The sequence below is a fragment of the Oryx dammah genome, unplaced genomic scaffold (genome assembly GCF_014754425.2).
Source record: "Oryx dammah isolate SB20612 unplaced genomic scaffold, SCBI_Odam_1.1 HiC_scaffold_25, whole genome shotgun sequence".
Taxonomy (NCBI): Eukaryota; Metazoa; Chordata; class Mammalia; order Artiodactyla; family Bovidae; genus Oryx; species Oryx dammah.
In genome coordinates this window covers 13,292,774-13,319,088 of record NW_024070209.1, presented here as the reverse complement: position 1 = coordinate 13,319,088, position 26,315 = coordinate 13,292,774, and the positions used below count along the sequence as shown (strand labels likewise).

General features: G+C 52.0%; 2 protein-coding genes across 3 annotated transcripts; one reads left to right on the top strand and one right to left on the bottom strand.

The window, feature by feature from the left end:
- The first annotated feature begins 3,088 nt into the window (after window positions 1–3,088).
- ANKRD53 (ankyrin repeat domain 53) lies at window positions 3,089–8,260 on the top strand. The gene is made up of 5 exons (XM_040223977.1): window positions 3,089–3,269; window positions 3,574–3,773; window positions 5,002–5,166; window positions 5,512–5,632; window positions 7,187–8,260. The coding sequence occupies exons 1-5, from the start codon at window positions 3,132–3,134 to the stop codon at window positions 7,904–7,906; spliced, it is 1,344 nt and encodes a 447-aa protein (XP_040079911.1). The 5' UTR covers window positions 3,089–3,131; the 3' UTR covers window positions 7,907–8,260.
- A 555-nt stretch (window positions 8,261–8,815) lies between these two features.
- TEX261 (testis expressed 261) lies at window positions 8,816–16,769 on the bottom strand. Of its 2 annotated transcripts, none has more exons than XM_040223975.1 (6): window positions 16,591–16,769; window positions 15,598–15,677; window positions 14,294–14,447; window positions 12,433–12,500; window positions 11,645–11,747; window positions 8,816–11,471 (listed from the first exon to the last, which is right to left on the bottom strand). In XM_040223975.1, the coding sequence occupies exons 1-6, from the start codon at window positions 16,658–16,660 to the stop codon at window positions 11,356–11,358; spliced, it is 591 nt and encodes a 196-aa protein (XP_040079909.1). In that variant the 5' UTR covers window positions 16,661–16,769; the 3' UTR covers window positions 8,816–11,355. The 2 variants fall into 2 exon arrangements, with proteins under 2 accessions (XP_040079909.1, XP_040079910.1); XM_040223976.1 differs by having other exon boundaries at window positions 8,816–9,105; window positions 16,591–16,760.
- Between the last annotated feature and the right edge of the window lie 9,546 nt (window positions 16,770–26,315).

The window sequence follows — 26,315 nt, the reverse complement described above, 5'->3', positions numbered from 1 at the left end:
TGTCTTTTGATTGGATTATTAAATCCTTTCACATTGAATATTATTTCTGATATGCTGGGATGCACATTTGCCATTTTACTTTTGTGTGTGTCAAGTCTTTGCTGTTATTGTTTCCCTATTCCTCCTTTAATGTTTCCTTTTACAGTAAGTGAATTTTTTGTAGCCTACCATTTTAATCCTGTTGATGTTTTAAACTTTTGTTTTTTATTTTCTTAGTGTTTTCTCTAGGACTTATATACATCTCGTCTTAGCAGAATCTAAGACTTATATTAATTTAATTTCAAGGAGATACTGGATATCCTCTATATCCTGTATATCCTATATATCTCTGTTTTTCTTCCACTTTCTTGTAATATTATTATACATATTACAATTTGTATATATATTACATATGCAACAATACATTGTTAATTATTGCTTTAGGTAATTTTATGTCCTTTAAAGAAGCTGAAAACAGTATATATTTACAGATTTTGTTATACTTGTTTTCTAATTTACCATTTCTGGTTCTCTTCATTCAAGATTCTCTTGAATCTCTGTGGATTCAAGTTAAAAATCTTACTTACTTATTTTCTTACTCCATACAGCTTTGTTCCCATCCACCTTCTTTGTGTTGTTATTGTTATTGTTCTAAATGTTATAGGCCCAACAATACAATTATATATTGTTTTATACAATTAATTTTTTTAAAAATATTTATTTATTTATCTTTGGCTGGACTGGGTCTTTGCTGCTGCACTAGGCTTTCTCTAGTTGCAGCAAGCAGGGTAAGCAATGTCTTTATTTTGTCGTCATTTTTAAAGATGGTTTTGCTGGATATAAGATTCTTGGTTGATAGTTTTTCTCTTTCCGTATTTGCATATGTCACCTCACTGTGTTTTGGCCTTATTATTTCTGATGGGAAATGAGTTGCTTATCTTTGTGGGATCCCCTTGTATGTGGTGAGTCACTTTTCTCTCTGTTGCTTTCAAAATTTTCTTCTCGTCTTCAGAATTTTTAGTATGATTGCCTGGGTGAATCTCTTTATGTTTTCCTACTTTCCATTTGTTGAGCTTCTTAAATGTGTAGCTTAGCCTTTTTCACCCATCACTTCTCCAGGTAATTTTTCTGCTCCCTTCTCTCACTTCTTCTCGTCCCGGTACTCCCATTATGTGTATCTTGGTGTGCATAGTGATGTCCCATATATATATGTGTCTTTTTTTCTTCACTCTTTTTTATCTCTGTTCTTGGAATTGCATAATCGCTACTGCTTATCTTCAAGTTTGCTGATTATTTCTTCTGTGAGTTCAGATCTACTCTTGAGAATTTCTAGTAAATGTTTCATTTCAGTTATTGTACTGTTCAATTTCAGAATTTTTGTTTTTTTTTAATAATTTCTCTTTTCTGATATTCCTTTTCTGGTGAGACATCAGCATACTTACTTTTACTTTTTAGTACGGCTTCCTTTAGTTCTTTGAAGATACTGATAACTGCTTTGAAATCTTGGTTTGTTATATCTGATATCTGTGTCCTTTCACAGACAATTTCTGTTGTATGCTTTTCCCCCCTACTTTTTTTTACTTGTATTCATAATTTTTTGTTGAGAACTGGACTTCTAAAGTAATATATTGTAGCAACTCTGGATACTGATTTTCTCGCCCCTTCCCTGGTGGCTCAGATGGTAAAGAATCTGCCTGCAATGCAGGAGACCCAGGTTTGATCCCTGGGTCAGGAAGATCCCCTGGAGAAGGGAATGGCTATCCACTCCAATATTCTTGCCTGGAGAATTCCAGGGACAGAGGAGCCTGGCAAGCCATAGTCCATGGGAGTCACAAAGAATCAGACCTGACTGAGTGACTTTCACTCACTCACTCACTTACTCACTCCCCAAGGTTTGTTTGTTGCTGTTTGCTTGCTTATTCCTTTAGTGACTTGGATGGATTATCTTGGTATTTCCGCCCCCCCTCCTTTGTGAAGCCTCTGATGTGCTGCTCAGAGGATGCAGCCCTGGATATATGCACAATAACTCTAAGATGGCAGGAGTTATAGCAGAACGCTCTGAGACTGTCTCTTTCCCTGAGCTCTCTGTTAAACTGGCTTGCCTCTGCTGGCATCATACCCAACTTTTAGGCTCCACTAATTGTCAGCTTATTGCTCTGTTCGTTGCTCTAGGGCATACATTACTCTAGGGTCTAATTCAATTAAACTTGGGTGCCTTTGTGGAGGTAGTTTTTAAAGCCAGTCTTTGAGGTTTCTTTCAGGCAAGAATACTGGAGAGGGTTTCCATGCCCTCCTCCAGGGGATCTTCCTGACCCAGGGATCGAACTTGCGTCTCCTACGTCTCCTGCACTGCTGGCAGATTCTTTACCACTGGGCCACCAGGAAGCCCCAGATATCACAAGTGAAATGGCAGCGCATCCATTATGATGCCGGTCTTTGGTTGCGTCATAATTCACGTTTAGTATGTGGACTGACAACGGAAGCTAATTCATTGTATAAGACTGAATGAAAAGAGGCAGGAACACGTATAGGATATGCATACATATAGCGAAATAGATCATGATTTCTGTGGATAATGGGGTTGTGATTTTTAATATCTTCATTGCCCTTCTGTTTTGTTTTGTTACAATCAGCACTTATTAATTTTATAATCAGAAACAAAAGCTACTCGTCTTTCCGTGTTGGGGGTGTTGAGATGCCGAGTCTCCAGGACGTGTGGGCCGTGGCAGCGGGTAACCAGCTGGTCGGTGACCCGGCCAGGGAGGTGCCCAGGTCCCGCCCCTCCACCACGACTCTGGTCGGAGAGCGTCCGCCGGCCTCCGCCTCCGCCCGTTGCGCGAGCTGGCACTTCGTCAGGTGGGCGGCGGCACCCATCAGGCGGCAGTACCTCTCCGGGGACGTACACCTCCAACTGGCAAAGAAGGGCTCAACCACCCGCAGAGAGCTGGCGGTCCGGCGGCGCAGGTGGGCGCGGGCGTGATGTGCGGGCGTCGGGGCGGGGAGGGGAGGACTCAGGCCGGGCCGGGCTGACCTCCCAAGAGGTGCCCGGGGGCCCCGACGACTGTCACTTCACCATCGTCCTGCCGCCCGGCGCGCCCTGGGCCGGCCTCTAGGCTCACGCCCACCTTCCTCCCCGCGCCGGCTCCAGTTCCATGAGTCTAGCCGAGGAGTGGGAACAGAGGGCGATCGGAGGAAGCTACTACGAGCTGTTCGCGGCCTCATTGGGCAACCTGGAATGGTTGCGGTTCTGTCTAAATCGGCATTGTGGCGAAATCGTGGCCGATGACAAGGTAAGGCCTTGGCGTGCAGGGGCAGCAACTGAAGTCTTCTCCACCCTACAAAGAGCTCCGCACACAGAGGTTACCTGGCAAGGAGTGACAGTGGCGCTTCTGGGTGGACGGTTCTAATTCACCTTCCTACTGTCTGTAGGGCAATTTGTGGGGAGCGAGATAAGGGAGTGGGAAAGGGAACCGTGGGATTCCTGTGGGCACAGAGAAGAGGCGAGGCTAATCCCAAGAAATCCTCTCTAGGTTAGGTTGTGGGACCCGGGGCCCAGTCCTGCTCAACCACTTCCGTCTCCTCTGGCCCCCGCAGGGTTTCACTGCCATCCACTTTGCAGCCCAGAGGGGCAAGCTTGCATGCCTGCAGGTCTTGGTGGAGGAGTACAAGTTTCCCGTAAACCTGGCCACCGACAATGGCCAGACACCTCTGCACCTCGTCATCCATGGAGACAACAAGGCCATGGCCCTCCCCTGCATTCACTATCTGATTGAGCAAGGGGCGGCCCTCAACACGTGAGTCCAGCCTGTGAAGGGAGAGGGGCTGGCAGGCTGGGCAGATAAGAACCCCACTTCCAGGCAGGAGGAGTCAAGGCGGAGAGGGATAGGAGCTGTGGGGTGCCAGGAACTCGTTCACACATGAAGCAGTCACGTGGTAGTGGCTGAGAGTCTTTGAAAGAGGGCAGACCTACTTCATGTCCTGGTTTTGCTGCCTGCCAGCAGACAGAAAAACCTCAGGCAAGTCACTCAAGCCTAAGTCTCAGTGCTCTGGTTCCCAAACCTGTCTGTACACTGAGATCACCTGGGGAGCTTCAAAAATACCAATGCCTGTGTTTCAGTCCAAAGGAGTCTGTCATTTAATTGGCCTGGGAGGTAGCCCAGGCTTTGAAGGTGCAAAAGAGCCCCAGCTGTTTCTCATTTGGCAGCAGCGTTTAGGAACTATTGCCTCAGTTTCAACTGAAATTTGGGTGGATGACAATGCCTATCACATGAGACTACTGTGATAATTGAGAAAGTGAATGGATGGCTTAGAGGAGACTGCATTCATTCAGAATATTTATCCAGCATCTAAGGTGCTGAGCACTGGGCCAGAATTGAGGAATACGGTGAATGTAACAGCCACGGTCCCTGCCCTCCTAAAGCTGACATACTAATGTAGGAGTGGCCAGTCAACTAGCAAACAGATGAACAAAATGACAGAGTGTGGTAAGCAGTTATGAAGGGTAATGGAGCTGTGAGTAAAGGGGACAAGAAGAAGACCTATTTGGGAATGGGCAGTTACCTCTAAGGAAAGGACTGAGAGGAGCCGGCCAGGTGAAGAGCCGGGGAAAATCATTCCAGGCAGAGGTGCAAAGGCCATGTTGGGAGAATGGGGCAAGGTCAGAAGATGAAGTTGGGGGGTAAGAGGGCCCTGGTCATGCAGGCCTTGTGGGCCACGGCCAGGCGTAGGGAAGGGGGAGGAGGCCTGGGTGGTTAAAGTGGAGATGAGGTTCATGGTCTCTGCACTCCAGCCAACCCAGCTCTCCTTCTGGTAAGGTCCTCATGGTCACATACTCCATAATCAGACTTTTGCTGTTCACTTAGTCCAAACCCTCCTTCAACAGCTGAAACTGAGGTACAGAGAGAAAGGACATGCCAGGGTCACCCAGTGGACTAGCGGCACGGCAGACCTAGGAGCTGGTTTGCCCATCTGATGCCCTTCATCCTTCCTTTCTCCCCTCTTCTCCCTGGCGGGGCCCTCCAGTCAGACATGCAATGGCTCCACACCTCTGCATCTGGCAGCCCGCGAGGGCCTGCTGAGCTGTGTCAAATTCCTGGTGCAGAAAGGTGCCAACGTCCACGCACGAGATGCCACAGGCTGCAAGCCCATTGACTACTGCAAGATATGGAACCACCGAGTCTGTGCCCGGTGAGGGGTGAGAACTGCCCCCATCTGCCGCCACCCTTCCCCAGGGCCCTCACCCAAGGATGAGTCTGTGGAGAGGAACCCCTCTCCAAGATGCTATTCCTGGGGCTCTCCACAGGGCCTCACCCTGGGGTTTAGCATTACCTCGAGGTCCTAGCCCTTCAGTGGCAAGGTGGTGATCACTTTCCTCTCTCACCGCCAGGGAAGTGGTTAGCCAGATGGGGGGTGGTCCATCTTGCTCACCTCATCTCTGGTGGCTCCCCCAGCCCCACCCAGGCCCTCAGCAGCAGCCAGTCTTCCCAGCCCAGGGTGAAGCTGAAGGAATGACACACCCCGCCTTGGCACCAGGTTCTTGAAAGACGCCATGTGGAAACGGGACAAGAAGGACTTTGCCCATGAGATGAGGAAACTGAAGAGGCTCAAGGACCAGCTGGCCCTCATGGAGGAGGACTACCTGACTGAGTATCAAGTAAGGGGGAGGGCGGGCAGGGGCGCTGGGCATCAGCTGTGACCCAGGTGTGTGAGCATGACCCCCGTGTGCGGTTAGTTAGAACAGTGGCTAGAAGTGGTCCCATCTGGAAAGAGCTTCCCCCTCCTCTGAGGAGGGAGCTCTAGGAGGGTGCCGGAGGGATAATGCTGAAGAGTCTATATAGGTGGGCGCGGTTGGCTATATGAACAATCGAGGAAGAGCTGACCTGGTAGAAGGAACAGACAGCCCTGTGGAGGGGCATGGGGGCCCATGAGAGCATGGTATACGTCAGGAAGTGCAAATTCAGAACAGACGAGGAATCAGATGTGAGCTGGAGGCTGACAAGCTAGAGACTTGGCAGGGGCCCAGATCAATGTCAGACCTTGACTGGGGCAGAAAAGGAGAGTAAAGGATTTAAATACTAGGTATAGCTACACAGAATGCAAGAACCAGGAAACTCTAAAAGAAGATGCTGGGACTCCTAAGCGGATCCAGGGGTGGGGAGGGCTTTGGGGCTGGCAAAATCTGGTATTTCAGCTCTGTTCCAGCTGCATTCCTCTCGTTTTCCCTGTCATACCCTCTGTTGGTTCACCCAGCTCTCACAGTCGTGTGTGTATCCAGAGGAGGCAAAGCCCATCTGTTCCTGTGTCTCTAAAATTTCCCCGAAGCCCCTTGAAGATTTCCCCTTATCTCTTATTGGCCTCAATTGGATCACCTGTGCATTCTTGTTCCAATCCCTAGAGCTCAAGGAAAGCCATGTGCTGACTGACTGAAGTCTGGGGCAAGGCTGATGGAATTATGATGATTGGCTTAGCCTAATCAGGGGGCCTACCTCTGGAGCTGGGTCAGTCTCCAAACCACCTGACTCCTTAGCAACAGTCTGGGAACTGAGACACTGAGACAGGGAGGGGGGAAGGGGGTGGTTCTGTGACAAGGTGAAGGTTCAGCTCTAGTGGAAACAAGGACAGAGAGCATCGCCATCCAGTCTGGAGCACCAGCCAACTGTCTCTCTCCCTACCCTGACTGCTCAAGGCCTCCACTTCCAAGAAGCCTGCTCAGATTCGCTCCATCCAGTTGCTGGCCTTCGAGACTTTTCTGTTCTCTCCTTCCAGGGTCAAGGATAAGTTTGTACCACTCATTTGCCTTCCCCCCCCCCCCCCATCAAACCAGAAACTTTTAAGGCAGGCTGGGAACTCCTTTATGGGGGATGCAGGAGCCTCAAGCGTTTCCATAGGGCAGGGATTTGGGTCTCCCCACTCAAGCTAGAGACCTCACCTAGGGCAGAGGCTGAGTCTCCATCTGATTGGAGGTCTCTCCTGTGGGAAAGGCTCTGTCACATGAGCCAGGGGCCCCTCCAGGCAGTATTTTCCTCATCAGAACAAGGGCTCCCACAAAGCAGGGATTTCTCTCATCAGACTCTGGGCTCGCAAAGGGCAGCAAGGTATCTGCTCAATTAGACCTGAGGTTTCCAGGGTTACAGCCACAGGGCCTGCTTTCACAGAAACACAGGGGGAGCAGCTGTCCAGAAGTATCTTGTGCTTTCTGATGTTGCAGAAGGAGCACCAAATTCTGAGAGAAGCTGACTTCAAGAAGTGGCTCCATCACAAGTTGCTACTCCAAGACCAGTCCCTAACACCCAGCGTTCAGCGAGAGCCCCGTGCTCCGCCCCGGGCCACTGCCCTCTCCAAGACCTGCAAGGTCGGGGTACTGTGGCCTCCCACGAGCTTCCACCCCTCCCCAGAGGCGCGCCTGCAACAGATACAGCAGCCCAATTTGCCCTTGGTGACGCCTGCGCCCACCTACAAGCCACCCACGATCAGGCGGCCCAAGGTGTGGAATCTTAGCAGCAACCCTGCCAGGTCCCCCACTGCCCAGATCGGCTACCCACAGGGTGTCCGCCTGGGCGTGCATCCCAACCCCAAGCCAGAGCGCGACTTCCGCTGCTTCGTGGAGGTGAGGTCCGACGGGCACGGTGGCGCGGACCTCCGCACGGTGGCCGGCCGCCAGGTGGCGCCTGTGCCGCGGCTGCCTTTCCAAGTGGTAATCCGCGAGCTGTACCCTTCGGTACGGCCCTACAGAATGAAGGTGCCCCAGGGCTTCTGCTCTGTCACTATGGAAGAGGTGCCCCGGAAGCGGCACTTGGGTGACAGCAGCTTCTGGACCGACACGCTGAGCATGAACCTGCGAGAGACATTCGATGAGGCCTTCCTGGCGGCTGTGCGAGCCCATCAAGGACTCCCCGCTCTGCCTTCCCCTAAACCACCCCTCCCTTAAACTTACTTTGGTAGCCTCTCCACTGGAGACTGCTCAGTGAAGGCTGAAGTGTGGTGATTCTATGTGGATGCAGAGGAAGGGGGAGTGCCCACAGGCTGCCCACTCTCAAGCTCAAGGCTGGCAGCTTCTTCCCCCCACAGACCCCAGATCCCCTTCTCTCCACAAAGGAATCTCCCCCAGGAGATCCAAGTTAGGGCAGTATCCCAAGGCTCAGCCTGGGGGTCCCTCTGTTCTGGGCCCTGGCATTGGAAAAGTGACACCTTGGTGTCCCCATCTCCCCCTCCCACCCCAAAGAGCTCACCAGGGGTGAGGATTCCAGGATGAGGGACCACTTCGAAATTCTGCCTCTTGTTCATATTAAGTCTGCAGGTTCTCAGAGAAGGCAATGGCACCCCACTCCAGTACTCTTGCCTGGAAAATCCCATGGACGGAGGAGCCTGGAAGGCTGCACTCCATGGGGTCGCTGAGGGTTGGACACGACTGAGCGACTTCACTTTCATTTTTCACTTTGATGCATTGGAGAAGGACATGGCAACCCACTCGTGTCCTTGCCTGGAGAATCCCAGGGACGGGGGAGCCTGGTGGGCTGCCGTCTATGGGGTCGCACAGAGTTGGACATGACTGGACTGACTTAGCAGCAGCAGCTGCAGGTTCTAAGCCTCATTCTAAATTTTCCAGAACAGGGAGGAGGAAGGCTAGAGTGTCACCCTGCCGTTGGCTTTCCTGCCACGCTGGTCTTCCTTCATCCCAGTTGCCACTGGGGTCTCTGCAGTTCAGAGAAATAGAGGCAGTCTCTATATGGAGGACGGAGGGAGGTCCTGTGGCTTCAGATGGAAACTGAAAGCACCTGTACTTCCTCCAGGAAGCTCGCCTGGATCCCCTGCTAGCCCCTGTACACGACACTGCAAATCATTCATTAAACAAACATTTATTGAGTACTTTCTATGTGCCAGGTGCCAAGCTAGGCGCTGTTGATACAAAAACTGGACAGTCCCTGCCCTCAAGGAGCTTACAGTCTAGTGGGGAGACAGAGCAGTCAGCAGGCAAGTAAGACCAGTCATCTGTGTGGTGTGCTGGGGGGAGACGGGACATTCAGAGTTCCTTGGAGGAAGTGAAGTCTTAAGTTGAGAACTGACAGAGAAGGTACCCAGGTGAGTAGAGTGAAGGAGAAGCAACGGGGCATTTCTGGATACAGGAGGCTGAAATTCAGAGTGCAAAGTGGCTAGTGACAAGGCCAGAGAGGCAAGCAGGAACCAAGACACCACGAGTCTCAAAAGCCATGCTAAGGGGTCTGGACTTAGTATCCTGAGGGCAGTGGAGAGCCATGGAAGGTTGTAAGCCAGAGAGTGACTGGATCAACTATGCATTAGAAAGACAACTCCAGCTGTGGGACAGAGAAGCCAAAGGAGGCTGTCACAATAATCCAGGTGAAAGCTGATGACCATGGGAGTGGCTCACATAGAGAGGTTAGGAAGGTAAATTTGACAGCTGTTAGATGTCCGGGCAGAAAGAGAAAGCAGGTGTCTGGCTGGGCTCCTGAGTGCTCTTCGGGCCAAAGCAGGTACCCAAAAAAGGCAGGTTTGCAGAGGACAGCAGCAAATGCTATCTGGGCCACAAGATTTGTCTGCGTGCCCAAAGGCAGCAGAACTGTGGTTGACAGGACCAAAAGGGATGCCGGGGCTGGAGGTCAGCTCTCAATGCCTTGAAGCCATGAGCAGGGACAAGCTCCTCCAGGGAACCCATGACAGAACTCTGTGCACAGGGCGAGTGGGGGAGCCTGCACTGGCCTGGAAGGGAGCAGAGAGGGAGAACCAGCCACAAAAGGGCTTGGGAAGCTGGCAGTGATGAAACCTGCCCAACGCTGCAGAGATGCAGAAAGAGATGTGAAAAGGGTCGGCTGGACTTAGCACAAGGCTGCTGGCAACCCCTGGAACACGAGCAGTGGAGTGAGTGGAAAGGCAGAGTCGCCACTGGAGTGAGAGAGAAACAGCCAGCAAGAGACAGCAAGGCCAGCTGCTGGCCAGCCTCGTCTGCAGAGGACAGAAGGGCCTGGCAGACTCAGCGCCAGAGAGGAGGCCAGAATGGCTGCTCCTCCCCAGGAAAGGGGAAGGCTGATTATTTTTAAGAGAAAGGGAATACTAAAGCCAAGAAAATGAAGGGCTATGGTGGGACTGGAGGCAGGAGGTAGAAATAAGGTTTTCAAGCACAGAGGTCTTCCCAGTGGCTGAAAGGTACCAGAGGTGTGCAGTCCATCTCTGCACCTGCCTGCTCTGCTGTGAGGTATAGGACATGCCGGTAATGGCTCCCATGGGGACTTCATTCCCATACATACTGTTGAGTACTTGGAAGGCACTAGAGTTGGAGTGCAAGGTCGACAAATGCTGCCCTATGCCCAGGACCTGGCCTGTCTTCTTAGAAGACAATCACCTCCTAGGAGCCATGACCACTCAGAAGAGAGGGCCGGCCCTGTGTGCTCTTAGAGTAACAAACAGGTTCTCCCACCACCAGTTTCTTACACAACAGGCTGCAGTCCAGGCTGCCTAGAAGCCAATTTTTATTGTTTCTCCTCAAGCCCGAGATAGAAATCAGCCAGAAACTACTCCTCTTCCCTAGGACGAGACTTACAAATAGGATATTATACATGTTCTCCTGAAAAATCTAACCCAGTCCCACACTATCCCCTCTCTGCCCCCAGCCTGGCAGTCACAGAGCCCCAGGGAAGGAAGAGACGGAAAGAGAAGGGGATTAAAAAAGGTTGCCTCCACTTCCACTCCCCAGCCCCCGACCAGGTTCGGCTCTTCATCCCTGTCACCTTCCCACTATGGGCCACAAGAACGGTCCCTTCGGAAGGGCAAGACCCAAACATGGAAAAAGAGCCCTGGTGCAGCAAAGCCAGTCCAGGTGGAAGGTGTGCAGGAAGAAAGGAAGATGAACTTTCAGGGTATTAAGGCAGACAGTGCCACCTAGAATCTTTATTCAAATGGGAATCAACACTTGGACAGAAATCACAGTTCAACAGCAAAAGCTTTCTCTTGCGAGTGCTAAGTCACAGCTCCCCACGGCCATCTGCCCACTGGCAGTTATCACTGTCTGCCCTTCAGCTTCCTGGCCCTGTCTGCCCGGGCTGAGCCAGAACTCTTGACCGATCTCAGGAGGGAGCAGGCGGGCCACAGGGGCTTGGCTCCTGTGCACCCAGATGGGTGGCGGCCTCCTGGCTAGGCAGGCCTTGACTCCTCCCTGGCAGCCTCTGAGGTCTCAGCCTCCAGCAGTATCAGATTTGACCTGAGCTGAGCCTCCTGAGGAGGGTGGGGATGAGGGCTTCCAGGGGAGTGGAGGGAAGGAGGGCCAGGGCTGGGGGAAGGTGCCTTCCAATTCCCGGCCCCCACCCACTGCAGAGGCCCAGGGGCCTGACTCTCCGGCTCCTGCGCCAGCATCCCCTCCCCAGGGGGTCAGTATATCTTCTGCCGACTGGGTAGAATGGCCTCTTTGATGAATGAGAAGACAACCAGGATCCCTAAGCGTTTGCCCCGCTTGCCTTTGGTGAAGTAATTGGAGACCACGTCATCTGTGGAGACATAGGCAGGGAGATGAGTGTGTGTACGTGTGTGTCTGTGTGTGAACACACTGCTGCCCACCCAGAATTCAACTGTCTCTATCACAGGGTGGGCTCTGGCTCCCCCAGCAGCTCAGGCCTTGCTGGTGTCCTCCCACCATGACCCCTTCCCACCCTCTTCTCACCTCCTGGCTGCATGGTGGAGGGCAGGACGTTCTCCCCAGCCGAGAGTGACACGAAGAACGCAAACGGGATTATCCACAGACAGAAAGTGAAATAGGCCAGGACCTGGCAACAAAGACACTGAGAAGATGCTGCTCCTGGAGGTGCCAAGGCCGGTCCAGGAGCAGTCACTGTGTATCTTAGAAAGCTGGTCAAGTGCACACTGATGCCCCCACATGGGATCTCTGAAGGGGACCAGGGCCCAGGAAGCAGAGACAGGACAGCCCCAGACATGGAGAAGATTCAGTGGGGGAAGGTGGAGACTGAAGATGACCATGATTCAGGCCCAAATCCCTGAACCCTGGTCACCAGGACCAGCAACTCCTCTGAACCGAAGGATGTAGATGGAAGGCAAAACTGACTGACCCGTATCTCCTGGAGAAGTAACCTTGTTCTTCTCCAGGGTTCAAACTAGAGCAGCAGGGTTCAAGGTTGTGGCCCAGCCCTGCCCTGTGAGGTTTGCATCAGACCAGGTCACCCCATTCCCCTTCCTGACCTTAGGATGGCAGGCTGGGATCCTGAGAGACCCAAAGGACTCACTGGGAGACAGCACTGCCCTTCTTCCTCAGCCAAACGGTCCCTGCTCCTCATACTCACAGCTTTCTAAAATCATCTATATTATTATTTTTTAATGTGCTATCCCTGAACGGTCTGTTTCAAATCACAGCCCAATTCACAAAGAAATCACACAAACCCCCTTTACCCCTGCTGTGTCTGTTAGTAGTCTGAAGACGTACTGAAGACTTCTTACCTCTGAGAAAGGATAATATTCCTCTGCAAAAAACTGAAACGCTAGGTAATGATTCACCACCACTAGCCCTGTTGAGGGAAAGAAGAGTCAGTCAGTCTCAGGGAGGACATAAAATAGACTTTTAGCCTTCACAAGGCCCCGGAGGTCGGAAGCCAAGTCTTGGTCCCGACTTTACACACGACCCAGAGCACAGCTTGGGCCAAGCACACTACTCTCCAGCACTCAGGTTCCCACCTGTTAAAATGAAAGAACGAGCCCCCATCTGCCCACTGCCGAGTGTGTATGAGTCAAATTTGAAGTAGATTAAAAAAACTCCTTGAATGTTATAAAAATGAGACTTCAGTGCTACACAGCCCAAAGCACCATGCCAAACGACTTGGTCTAGAGCGGCCCTAAGTCCTGAAGAGAGCTCTGCATTGGCGGTGGGGGAGGAGGAAGTCACGGCCAAGCACTTGCTCCTGCGTCCCCTCCAGACTGGCGGAGGCTGTCACAGACAGAGGCGCTCCCTCCTCAGGGATAAAGGGCGCCCTCTGCTGGTGCTTCGCGGCGCAGTCTCAGGGCTCCTCCAAGTTCCGGGGACGGGGTCTCTCCTCATCCTGCCCCAGGGCAAGGCTGGCTGATCTGAACTGGTATGCTCTGCAGCCCCACACACCTCCTTCGTGTGCAGCCAAACGCAGACCGAGAGAGATCCTGGGGACCCACTGCTCAGACACAGGGGTTCCTGTTGTGGTGGAGTGAAGGGTAGACATCCCTCAAACCCAACACCCCTCACATACAGCTCGCCGGCAACAGCACGGGTCCTTCCTCTCTTCTCCTCTCTTGCCACTCCCCTTCTACAGCAGGGACAACAGCTCTGCCAGGCCTAGCCATGCTCTAGGGCAAGGTGGAAGACAGGGTGCCCCATGCCCCCAGACCTTCAGAACAACTCCCCCAGGCATCCAGTGGGCAAGTTGAGGGAGTGACATCGGGAAGCCAAGGAAGCATGCCATTGTAGGTGGGGGGTGGGGGGAGTGGAGAGCACCCTCCCACGTAGGAAGATGCAAGAGGGGCGTAGCGTCCAAGAAAGGACACCTCACACCAACCCCCACAGAACAAATCTTTCAGTGGAATCAAACCAAGGTACTCAGTCCTGGCTTGAATACCATGCCCTCCTGTGAATGACAGTTTCTTTCCAGGTTCTCTCACAGAAATAGAAAAGCAGCTCTAAGAAACCCCGATTCCATCTGACATCTTGACAAAAGGGTATAATGACCAGTAACAACTGAAGGGAGAGAAGGCAATCCTGATTACCAGATTCTGTCTAGAACCTTTTCCAGAAATAACTAGAGCATCTATGTGCCGAATGGCTTCCCCAAATATCACTGAACAGATGGAGACGCTAAGGTCAGAAACTAGTGGCAGAGCAAAGGCAGGAAGGCCAGGGTCCTCCAAACACATTTGTCAACCCCAAGGCAGCTGTCTGCAGGGAGACCCGCAGCCCCATGAAGCTCACCTTAATCATGACTTTCGGCCAGATGACTGGATGGGGCGCTGCCTGCAGGCCAGGGAAAGGCTTTGGGCTTCTCCTGGCCAAGTGGTTTCTTAGGGCTGTAACTACTCAGCCGACCCACTTCTTTTCCCTTCTCGAATCTTCCAAACCCTACCTGCCCCAGGAAAGTCATTCCTCTCTGATCATCCCAGCCCTCCAAATTCTAGTCACTAGAGCCAGTGTGGGCTCTCGGTTCCTCACATGTGAGAGCCCCAACCTCCAACCAGCCTGGCCTCCCGGAGGACCTCAGTGGTTTGCCTCCCCCTTCGGCGCCATAGACGGAGCTGGGCACATCCTACCTCAAGCTGTCCCTCCCACTCCGTCCCCTCTCACCGCACGACAGGATGAAGTTAGGCGAGGTCAGCATGATGAAGGGGAAGGTCTGGAGGAGGCCAAAGTAGACAAGGTTGGTGAAGAGGCCCACGCCAATCATGTAGGTGGGGAAGCGCTCAAAAACGTAGAGGCCAATCAGCACAGCTGTGGAGAACTGAACAACAGAGGTGCACAGTGCAGCAAGCTGCTTCCAGGCAGCCTTCCTGGACTCACTAACCCCTGGCCTACTCAGGCAACACTGTTTTCATGCTTGAGTCTTTTCTTGTTTCACAGCCACAGTTCTGACCTCCCCAACTAGCCTCTCGGCTCCCAAAGGGCAGCACTTTTTAATCCCAAAGTTTGTCTGACAGCACCCCACAGTAAGAAAAACAGCTTCCACTGTGACCCCAACACACACAAATATATGTGATCAAAGTTCAGATTTCAATTCTAGTCTTTTCCATCCCCTCCTTTCTTTAATGCTGATAATGACCTACTGAATTGATTGCACAACCCAATAATGAATCACACCTGCAGTTTGAAAACCACAGTTCTGAAGGACTTATAGTTGTCAGTGCATAACAAATGGCAGGCAGTTAGCTGAATGAAGGACTGATTCCTGTATCAACACCTATGAGCTGGGTCCCTGAACCCAGGGCTGACAGCTATGGTCTTGTTTCCACCATTGACTCCCTACCCCAGGTCATGCCAGAGAGAAAGTGGCTGCGGACAGCAGGGGATTTGAGAGGCAGTGGACCCCTCCTGTTCAAATGAGCCTCCAGCCCCTCCCCAGCCTCTCCTGCAGCTGCAGAAATCACCAGCAGTCTCTCCTGTGGCTTTGACATCGATGGCAAGGATTGTATCTTCAGGAAGAGAACCCTTCCATGAGCCCTGAGCAGGGCAGGGACTGTGCCAGGGACGGTGTCTCCCTCTTAGAACAAGTCACTTGGTCAAACAAGTACTCAAAACTGTCCTTAAGGTTCCTCTCAGTTCTAAATGCTGTGAACAGAGCAAGGGGCTAAGACCACTGAAGATAATCAAACAAAGGCAAAGCCATGGTCCTGTCAACACAGAACAGGCACTTGGCCGTCACCTTAAGGAACCAAGAACAAGGCCTGCAGTGAAGCGATGCCACTGGGGAAGGAAGCTCTGGAAGACCTAGGACCAGGGCAGCAGACACAGGGGAGGTACAGGGCAGGGAGGTGGGGGGTAGTATCCTCAGGAAACAGCAAGATCAGGGGTCTCATCACCCAGGCCAAACTTTCCCCACTTCCTTTTGAGGCAGGTCAAGAGTGAGGGGGATCCTGGGGAAAGCTGTCACTTACCCAGATCATGTATTTTATGATCCTGCTGGTTGCAACTGTGTATTCTTCTATCAATTCGGCCAGGTAATAAAGTCCGGCGGCTGGAGCGGGGAGGAGAGCAAGGCAAGCAGGGAGAACATTAGCCAGGGTCACTCCCACCATCCTGATCAGCCCTCTATCTGCAGCTGGGTCCCACCCAACCTTTCATGAGTCCATGAGGTAAGGAACAAACCAAATAACCCGTGTGTTACCCTCCAAAGTCACAAGTAAAACTATCAAGGCAACCAAGAAGAGATTTCATAAAAGTGAATGGAAACCTGTATTTGATGCCTCAGCACAAACCTAACCTCTGGCCCATAAAAGGGAACTTCTTTCACTCATCCAACAAATATGCCAGGTGCTGGGCTGAGAGCTGAGCACACTGCAAGACAGACAAAAGTCCCTTCCCTGACCCAACTCTGAGCGGGCGCCGGGAGGGGGCGGCTGAGTAGTAATGGAGTCAGACGATCCCAGTGTGACAGGTGCTACTTTAGGGGAAGAACAGGGCGCGCCGGACCATCAAACCTCATAAGGAGGGCTTCTCGGAGGAGGTGAGATCTCAGCTGGGAGCAACAGTAGGAACTAGCCAGGAGGGGAAAGGGTATCAGAGGCAGTAGGAAGCACGAAGGGCCAGAGGCGAAAGGGCGGCGGTAGGGGGTCGGGGAAAGTTCGGCGCGGCCGGCTGTGCGAGGACGGGCGCGACAGCGGGTGGCGGTGCGCGGGCAAGGGGCATCTGAGGCAGCCTCTCCCGGGCACCGCTGGGGTGGACTTTGTGACTCCTGGAAGGACTCGCGGTCAGCTAGGCTGCTGAGGCCAGGAGGAGAAACAGGACCAGGCGGGACAGGAGGGGGGCTGCGAAGGCGGGAGGGCCGGGCGGGGGTCTCGCCGGTCGCCCCGGCGCCCTCGTGATGTGACCCCCGGCAGGCACAGATGCCGGAGCGGGAGCCCGCGCGGGGCCGGGTCGCGCACTCTCACCGACGGCCAGCGTGATGAAGGCCACCTGGATGAAGAGCGATAGCCAGCTCAGCACGTACATGAACCACATGGCGCCCCCGCCCCCCGACCACCGGGACGGGCCTGCGCGCTCCGGTTCGGGCGACAAGGAGCCGCCGCCACCGTTGCCGCGGCCCCGCCCCGTGGACGGTCGTGCGGCGCCGCCGAGAGCAGCCCGGCCCGAGAGCCGCCCTCGGTCGGGTCAAGACTAGCGCCGCCTGCCGGCGCGGAGGGCCAACCGCTGCTGCCCCCGGCGGCGCGCGCCCGCGGACCGCCGGGCTCCCCGGGCTGCACCGAGAAGACGATCCGCAATGCAACCCGGGGAGGCGGGACAGCCGGTCCTGAGGGATGGAACTTGGCGCTAGTACCGGAGCTTGAAAGGTAACCTCCGGCCCCTCCCTGTGCACTCCTGCGTCAGCCTGGAGCGTGATCCCGGGCCTCCCAACCCCTCCCCAAGCAGCCTCGGACCAGAAGCCTCCAGGCAGGTTGCTCAGGGCTTTCTTTTGTTCCTGGAGGTAAAAGGAACAAAATTCTCGAGTGCCAGGCAGGGTGCTGAAGGCTAGGCTGTAGGTTCAGGATGGAAATTAATCCGATCCCAGGAAAGTTACTTGCCTCAGGTTATACCTCTACAAGTGGAACAGGTGGAAACTGGGGCATCTCTGATTAGCCGTCCTGAAGCCTAACTCTCCCTCTCTGTTGACTTCATCCATTAGGTGCTGAATTTACTCCACCTCTGCAAGGGCTAACTGCGCGGCCGCAAAGAGCAGGGCAGCACATCAAGAAGTCCCCCGTCTGGTGGCAGAGACAGGCATGCAAAGATAAGGAATGTATAACGGGCCTCCGCTGCTGCTAAGTCGCTTCAGTCGTGTCCGACTCTGTGCGACCCCATGGACGGCAGCCCACCAGGCTCCCCCGTCCCTGGGATTCTCCAGGCAAGAACACTGGAGTGGATTGCCAGTTACTTCTCCAATGCATAAAAGTGAAAAGTGAAAGTGAAGTCGCTCAGTCGTATCCGACTGTTTGAGACCCCATGGACTGCAGCCTACCAGGCTCCTCCATCCATGGGAGTTTCCAGGCAAGAGTACTGGAGTGGGGTGCCATTGCCTTCTCTGGTATGTTTCTTATCTCAGAACACTTTTCATGCATAAAAATAAATACATATTCCTCAAAAAATTAAACAGAATTATCATGTTATCAAGAAATTTCATTCCAGGGTATATACCCAGAAGTATTGAAAGTACTCTTGAGAGTCCCTGGAACTATGAGGAGATGAAACCAGTCCATCCTAAAGGAAACCAGTCCTGAATATTCATTGGAAGGACTGACACTGAAGCTGAAGCTCCAATACTTTGGCCACCTGATGCAAAGAACTGACTCTTTAGAAAAGACCCTGATGCTAGGAAAGATTGAAAGCAGGAGGAGAAGGGAACGACAGAGGATGAGATGGTTGGATGGCATCACCGACTTGATGGACTTAAGTTTGAGCAAGCTCCCGGAGTTAGTGATGAACAGGAAATCCTGGCATGCTGCAGTCCATGGGGTCACAAAGAATCAGACACGACTGAGCGACTGAACTGAACTGATTCAAGGTAGAGATCCAAAGGAATATTTGCACGCTCATGTTCATAGCAATGTTATTCACTATAGTCGAAAGATGGAAAGGAAACAGTTCAACAGATGAATGGATAAAATGGTACATGCATACAATGGAGTATTACTCAGCCTTAAAAAACAGGGAATTCTGACACATACTACAATATGAGGGAATCTTGAGGACATTATGCTAAGTGAAATAAGCCAGCCACAAACAGACAAATATTGTACAATTCCACTTATCTGAGGTGTCTAAAATAATCAAATTCATAGAGGCAGAAAGTAGAATGGTGGTTGCTTGGAGGGGGAAGGGACAGTGGGTGATAGGGAGTTACTGTTTGATGGTACAGAACTTCTGTTTGGAAAGATGAAAACGTTCTGGAAATGACTGGTAGCGATGCTTGCATAACATTGTGAGTATACCTAATGCCACTGATCTGTACACTTAACGTGGTTCAAATGGTAAATTTTGTGTTATGTATAGTTTACCATGAATTAAAAAATATATAAGATTACAAAGCAAAAAAAAATTCACTGAAATACAGATATCAAAAAATTTTTAGAGAACGGTGTGATATAGTCATATATATATGACTTCCCAAGTGGCTCGTGGTAAAGAATCTGCGTGTAATGCAGGAGCCACAGGAGATGCAGGTTTGATCCCTGGGTTAGGAAGATGCCTGGAGAAGGGAATGGTAGCCCACTCCAGTATTCTTGCCTAGAGAATCCCATGGACAAAGGGACCTGGTGGGTTACAGTTTATAGGGTCACAAAGAGTCAGACACAACTGAAGTGACTTAGCACACAGCACACACACACATGTGCTTCTTTATGAATGAATAACATAACCCGTTCTAACAAAGTCTAGTAACTACCTGCCTGTGAATAATAAGAAATAGATATATATTCAGTCTCTGCCCACAGTTCCTGACACAGAACTCCTAAGTTCCTTGGAATGTCCTGAGTGATAGAAGCATCTTTTGTTCTAATGAGGGACTCCGGGTGAGCTCCTGGTTAGCTTCAGGATGGGGGCGGGTCACCAGATTAGAAGTTTGGAACTTTTTTTATTTTTTTGACCACGCTGCTTGACTTGGTGGGATTTTAGTTCCCCAACTAAAAAGATCGAGCCAGGGCCCTCTGCAGTGAGAGCTCGGACCTCGAGGGAAGTACCTAGAAGCTTGGAACTTTGAATCCTATCCTCTGTCCGGCAGGAAGGGGAGAGGGGCTGGAGATTGAGTTAATAATCATGAGGAAGCCTCCATAAAAATTTCTGAAGTATAGGGTTCGGAATGGTGAACACGTCCACCTGAGGGGAGGGGGGTGCACCCCAACTCCCTGAGGACAGAAGTCCCTGGACTCAGTCCCTTCAGACCTCACCTCTTCGTATGGCTGTTCTTCTCTGTCCTGTATAATGTCCTTTATGATAAACTGGTAAACATAAGTAAATGTTTCTGGGTTTGGTGAGCCATCGTAAGAAATTATCCAATCTGAGGTGGGCTATGTGGGACCCTTAGTTTTGCAGCCAAGTGGAACAGAAGTGTGGTACCACAGGGACCCAGGACTGTGGCTGAATCTGAACTGAAGAAGTGCTGTGGGACCGAGGTCTTAAAGCTATGGAGTCTGACAATAACTCCAGGTAGGCAGTCTCAGAAATGAATGCAATTGTAGGGCACCCAGTTTGTGTCCAGAGAGTTACAAAATTGATGTGCGGAAAAAACCCACACATTTGATGTCAGAGTGTGGTGAGTAAAGAAACCATTTTCCTTTACTACCACAATGACAAAGAAGGGATCAGTATAAATATTTTCAAAATATCTTCAACCATGTAAGATGAGAAAGTCACAGATACTGCCAATTATTTTGAGTGTGTTGGCTGCATTCATATTGGAAGGAAATGTTAAATTTCTGTTAGATCTTAGTGTAAATAAAGGGAGTTTTTTCCCTTCCAGGTTTCTAGAGTCCTTCAGTTTTGTCTCCCTGAATTTTATATCTGCTGACTTCTAAGGAGTCCCCATGCCCCTGGTTAAGAATTTCTGAAGGCTGTGTATAAGAAATGTGACCTTAAATGACTGTGTGCTTATTTACAAGGCTCTTCACAACAGCACTGGGAAAGCCCAAGAACAACCTAAATGTTCATTAATAGGGAACTGGACAAGTATGTTTTGGTACATTCTGAAGCACAGCCATAGAAACAATCGAGACTGTTCTGTATGTACCCATATAGGAGGATCTCCTTTCGAAAAAAGCCAAAGAATAAGGAGAAAGAATCTGCATAGATATTTCTTTATATGGGCTATCTCTGGAAGAGTCCACTTGAAAATGGTCACTTTGCTTGCTTCCTAGAGAGAGAGAGAGGAGCTGGGTTCAAGAGTAAGAGAAGGTGTTTCCTGCATGTTTTGTATATCCTTAAAATACTGAACTATGTAAATATATGTAAATGTATCACCTATTTATAAATTAAATTTAAAATGTAAATGTTTGTAGTATGCTGGACCTGCTGCTGCTGCTAAGTCTCTTCAGTCGTGTCCAACTCTGTGCGACCCCATAGACGGCAGCCCACCACGCTTCCCTGTCCCTGGGATTCTCCAGGCAAGAACACTGGAGTGGGCTGCCATTGCCTTCTCCTAGGATGCCTCAAATTGTCTGTCCTTGCTCAGTCTTTTTGTGAGAAAAGCATATGGTGCCTTACAAGTCAGTAAGCTAGCCTTGGATCATGTGATCTGGCCTCCTGATGGGCCCAATAGGGGAACTTCCTGGTCAAGTTTTTTCTGTTGGATACTTTGTATTTGAGACAAAAAAGTATCAGTGAGTAGAAGTACAATAAAATCTCAATTGATCTTAGTTTTTATTTTCCTGAGCATTATCCTCCCAAGGAAGGAGGAAAGTATAATAAAAGTATCCCCCATTCCTCCCCAGAATTGTAGATAAGGGAAACATGAGGCTGGGGAAGGTTAAGGGCATTCAGATGACTGATCCAGGACTGTTATTCCACAGCTGGGCATTTTTACTTCCCCACGGTCTTAAAGCCAAAACTTGCCCTGGGAACCAAGGTTGAGGACTCACATTTCCTCTGGATAGCAGGAAGAAACTATGATTTCCGAACAAGGCAGGGCAGGGCTCAAGGAGGCTCTTTGGGACGTGTGCTTAGGCAGGAGGTCACCAGGATGTAAAAAAAAAAAACAACACAGCCTCTTGAAGTAGGAATGGGAGGAAGCAGAAGGGCTCTCATGCTCAATTCAAGGAACCCGAGTGAAAAGATTTGTCGAATCAAAGGTTTATAGATTTACATATTGACAGACCTTGGTAACTCCATACATTTTTACCAATGTTACACATACTCCTTTAACTTTTACTGATTCACTAACCCATATGTTACTATTTGATGCCCGGGAGTATGGGAATCCATTCCCATATATCTCATGAGGATGCCCTAGGGAAACTAGACAGCAGGTGGATCTACTCTCGGAAAACCATCATTGCTTTTTGTTTCTTTTTGTAGTTTCTATGAATGCATTCTAGTGCATAGTGTTCTTACTCTGTGCCAGACACTGTTCTAGGGTGATTTGTATTTTAACCCGCTTAACACTGACATCTGGCATAGGACGTAATGCTATTCTCCATCTCCATGAGAAACCGAGGGAGGTTCAGTGCCTCACCTAACGTCTCACAGCTAGTACTTGAGGAGCTGGTGGTTGAATCTGGAGTCTGGCTCCGGAGCCACGTGGTTTGCTCTGGTCTCTTATAGTAACCTGCCCTTGTGGTCAGCGTGATTCTCCTGCCTAGTCGTGGGCTGGGCCCTGCCTGTCTCCCTGCAGGCTGCCTGCTCCCCTGGCTCTGCCTCTTGTCCCTCTACCTTTATCCTTATAGGAGGTAATGAATACAAAGCGGGGTTCTGACTTTGACCACCTCTGTTCACCTCTGGTCCCTTCCAGCGTCTTCACTAACCTCACACTCTCATACCATTACACCTTCACCGCACCCAGGGCAGGGGACTGCCTTTAGTGGGTTCTGCGGTCCGAGTGATTGTGTGGCTGGGGCCTGATCATCCCTCCGCGCTGGGAAGGGCAAGGAAACGCGGAGTGAAAAGGTTGGGGAGTGCAGCTCGAGTTCCGCTGGCCTGGCTGTGTTCACTGCCGCCCTCTAGTGGCAGCCAGAGGAGCTGAAGCGGACCAAAGCCAGGGCTAGTTCAATCGAGAGCCAGTTCACAAACACACTACACACAATTGGAGACAGGTTCTACATCAGCATCCGGGCCTCTGCTGCCCCTGCCTGGCTTGGCTACAATGGTTGTTGTGTAAAGGACACCATGAAGTCAGAGATAGGCAGGGACAGGCTGGAGACCCAGGCCCCTCTTCCCTCCTCGTCCTCTCTTCCGGCTGTTGGCTCTTGTCTCTCTCCTGGCCAGTTCCCCCACCCCAGAGAAGCAGAGTCAGGGATGGAATGATTTAAGGGCATGTGGCACCCCATTCTGCTCTATGTGTTACATACAGGGTCTCCACGTGGGCACCGGTGCCCACACCCAAGAAGAAAACTTTTCCTGGGATGGTCCATGTAGTCAGGAGGTTTATTCTTTGGCACCTCATCTCTCGGGCCTTGGTTCTGCAGCAGATCAGCCAGAGCAAAATTCTAGGAAGAGAGAAACCACAGACAGTGGAAAACAACAGCCACTCCATGTCTGCACAATCCACAGGCTCATATAATCTAGGCCTCCTGACCCGTTTCCCTGCTCTCTGTCTGCCCCATCCCCCACCCCCCCCGCCGGCCCCCCCCCCCCAACCCTTTCCCACCCAGGCAGCTGCCTGGTGTTCCTGGAACTCCTCCCCCATCCTGTCACATGCCTGGGGCCCCAACTCAGGTGGCTGAGTTAAGGAGCTTTCTAATGACAAGTCTTCAATAGGCTCTATTAATTGCCTCAGCCTTGTCTTCCGCTAAGCTACCAGGACTGAGAGGGCCTGGTCGGGGCTGAGGGAGGGAGATGTGTAAGGGTGTGAGGCTGGGAAATGACAGGAAAGAACAAGTCAGGGAGAGGGAAGCACTCTGGGACTTCGCAAACATCACCTGATACCCTTGTGGATGTCTCTGTCACACACACACACACACAAGAACTCCTGAGCAGGGTTGTGGGGAAGCAGCTGGCTGATGGAGGTCCAGTCAGGGCTGGGAGCTCTCTCCGAGGAGAGGAGGCAGCCCCATGAGCCCAGACAGCAGACAGCCATCCACGCTCGCTGGGCCCCTACTCAGCACAAAGCCCTGGAGTTGCAGGCAGAGTGTCTTCCTCTTCTGACTCAAGCAGCTCCAAGTCGTCTCCCATGACAGAGAGTCCTGACGAGAAGAAAAGAGACAGCTCTCTGACGAGCCAGCTCTCCTCCCCTCCCAGTCACAGGCAAACTGGGCTGAGTGTCTCCCTAGCCTTCTTGGCACCACACGCTTCACCACAGATCATCCTGGACTGGTAACCAGAGCCAGGAAAAGTGAAAGTGTTAGTCACTTAGTCGAGTCTGACTCGATGCCATGGCTCCTCCATCCATGGGATTCTCCAGGCAAGAATACTGGAGTGGGTTGCCATTCCCTTCTCCAGGGCATCTTCCCCACCCAGGGATCAAACCTGGGTCTCCTTGCATTGCAGACAGATTGTTTTACTGTGTGAGCCACTAGGGAAGCCCAGTTAGTGCCAGGGGGAACTCCAATTAAGAGGAGGATAGCAAAGCTTATCACGGCATCAGCCACCAGAACAGAAGTCCAAACACTTCTGTCCCCTGAATCTTGGTGCTGGAGTCGCCAAGGAAATCACGACACAGTTGAGCCCCGAGTGGCCTTTTCTCAGGTGGAGAAAGAGCAAGGGCAGCTTCAGCAGTGGGCCTTGGCCCCTCACAGGCTGCAGGTGGCCCTTTTGATGGTGCAGCCGATGCAGGCCCATTGGCCTCTGTGTGCCCCTCTTGTGTGGAAGCAGAAGGACCCCAGCCCCTCCTTCCTGGAGTTTGAAATAATGAAAGCTGGGGGTTTGCAGGAGGGCCATGGATGTAAATAAAAGCAGAAAAAAAGGAGCACAAACTGAACTGCAAACAGGAAAAGATGTTCCCGCATGAGGCGATAGGCTGCATGGGCTTTTTATCTCTGGGGGAGGAAACGTTCTGGGCCCAAGGCCTGTTCTCTGGCCCAGTGAGGGTAGAAAGACTGTACAAGAGAATGCCTTTCCACCAGATATGCTGCCTCTGGATACCTCCTCTCCAGATATCTCTCTCTCTCTCTCTCACACACACACACACACACACACACACCCTCCTTCCCATCGTTCTCACCTGGGACACTATCGCCTCCCATGCCAGCCTCCTCTGCTTCCGCACACTTTTTGTGGTCTGCGTGTCGTCACCTCCTGCCATGGGTAGAGTCAGGTGCTTCCAGTCCAAGGAAATGGAGATCTGGAGGCGGAGGGCCTGCTGCCAATCGCCCCTTATCCTTCCTAACAGACCTTCTGTTTTGCTTAGAGCAGCGATGTGCCCTGCTTCTCAAATAAAACAGGGTGTATGGTCAGCAGGGCGTGACTTGGTGTTTCCAGACCCCAGAACCCTTCCCATCCCTGCTTCCTCCCCACCGTTTAGTTGTAGGAGGCACACAGGGTTTCAGGAGTCCTAACTGCCCCCGGGGTGTGGAGGTGGGGAGGCTATCAGGCCCCCAGGTTCCCCAACAGCAGCTGCAGCTGCGTCCACGTCCCCCTGGTGGGTTACTCTCTCTGAATGGAGAGTCGGGGGTTTCTCCATTTCACTTGCATAGCCTAACAACTTCTCAGACCACTGGAATTAGACTCCGGGCCGGGCCCAGGCCGTGGCAGTTTCTGAAGTGCTCCTATGGCGCAAGAGACCCCGCTGTTTGCACAAGGCTTCCGCAGGGCAGCCAGGATGGGAGCCGCTGCCCCGGTGGGGAGAGGTGCCCAGGAGAGCGCAGGGTGCTGCAGCCTTGAGGCCCCGCCCTGCTCAGGTAGTCCAGCGGCGTGTTGGCTGAAGAGGGGCCTGCATGTAAGGCGAGCCGCCCAGTCCTTCTTCCTCCCCCCCTTCCTTCCAGCTCCTACTTAGCAAAGGGCTTCTCCCTGAAGTTTTCTTGGCCCTACCCCCACTCCCACAGAAGACACTAAGTCATAGCCCCGGAACCCTACTTCTACCTATCCCCCTGCCCTGCACAGACCCTCCTCTCTCAACTCACAGCGTTCTTCCTGCCCCTCCTCTCTGCCCATCCAGTTTCTACCAGTCTTTCAAGACCCGTTTACTATTCCTCCTCCAGGAAGCCTTCCTGAGTGCTCCAGCCCATTCTAGCTCCCATCTTCTCTGGCCTCCTGTTCACACTTGGGAGTCTGTGGTCCTCACCGGGCTCATTTACTGCCTCCTGGTGACGCCTTCCCTCCCTGCCAGTCTGTGAAACCCATGCCTGCCTCTCCCCGGCCCCGACCCCTTGCCTCCACCCAGTCTGGTCAAAACCTGGGAGAGGCACTTAGAGAGGTTCTGAATCCAGGGCCCTCGTTGCCCCTCCCAGCTCCACCTTCTCCCCTCCCCACTCCCAAGTTTCAGTGAGGGTCCCCTCTTAGGAGGGGCCAGAGAGAGTCAGGTTCAACAGGAACACACAAAGATGCAGCTGTGGCCACTGGGATGGATACACTGAGCAGGGGGCTAGATTACTTCTTAACCTCCTCCCAAATTTAAGTCTCTGAGCGCCCCACACAGCTGAGCTGCCATCCAGCCAACCCGCCTCCTTGCCCCACCACCACACTCCATGCCCCTTCAGGGTAGGCAGCAGCCGGGACGGGAGTCTGAGACCACAGCCAGAGGTGAGTAAGAGGCCAGGATGAGTGTAGGCCTGGTTTGGGGGCTGCCCGGCTGGCAGCCATGCAACAGCGGGTGACATTGATAGCAACAGCAAAAGCAGAGCTAAAGTGCAGGTCTCTGCCGGCCAGCCCCGCAGTCCCACGACCCCCAGAGCTGCTGTCTCCGCCGCCTTGATGAGAGTGGAGGAGGCAGCTTCTCCCCAAGAGCCTCGGGGTCACGCCAGGGAACAGGGTGTTACCATTTCAGAGGCTAACAGGCGACAGACCGCAAGACACCTCACGCACTCACACCCAGAAAAGC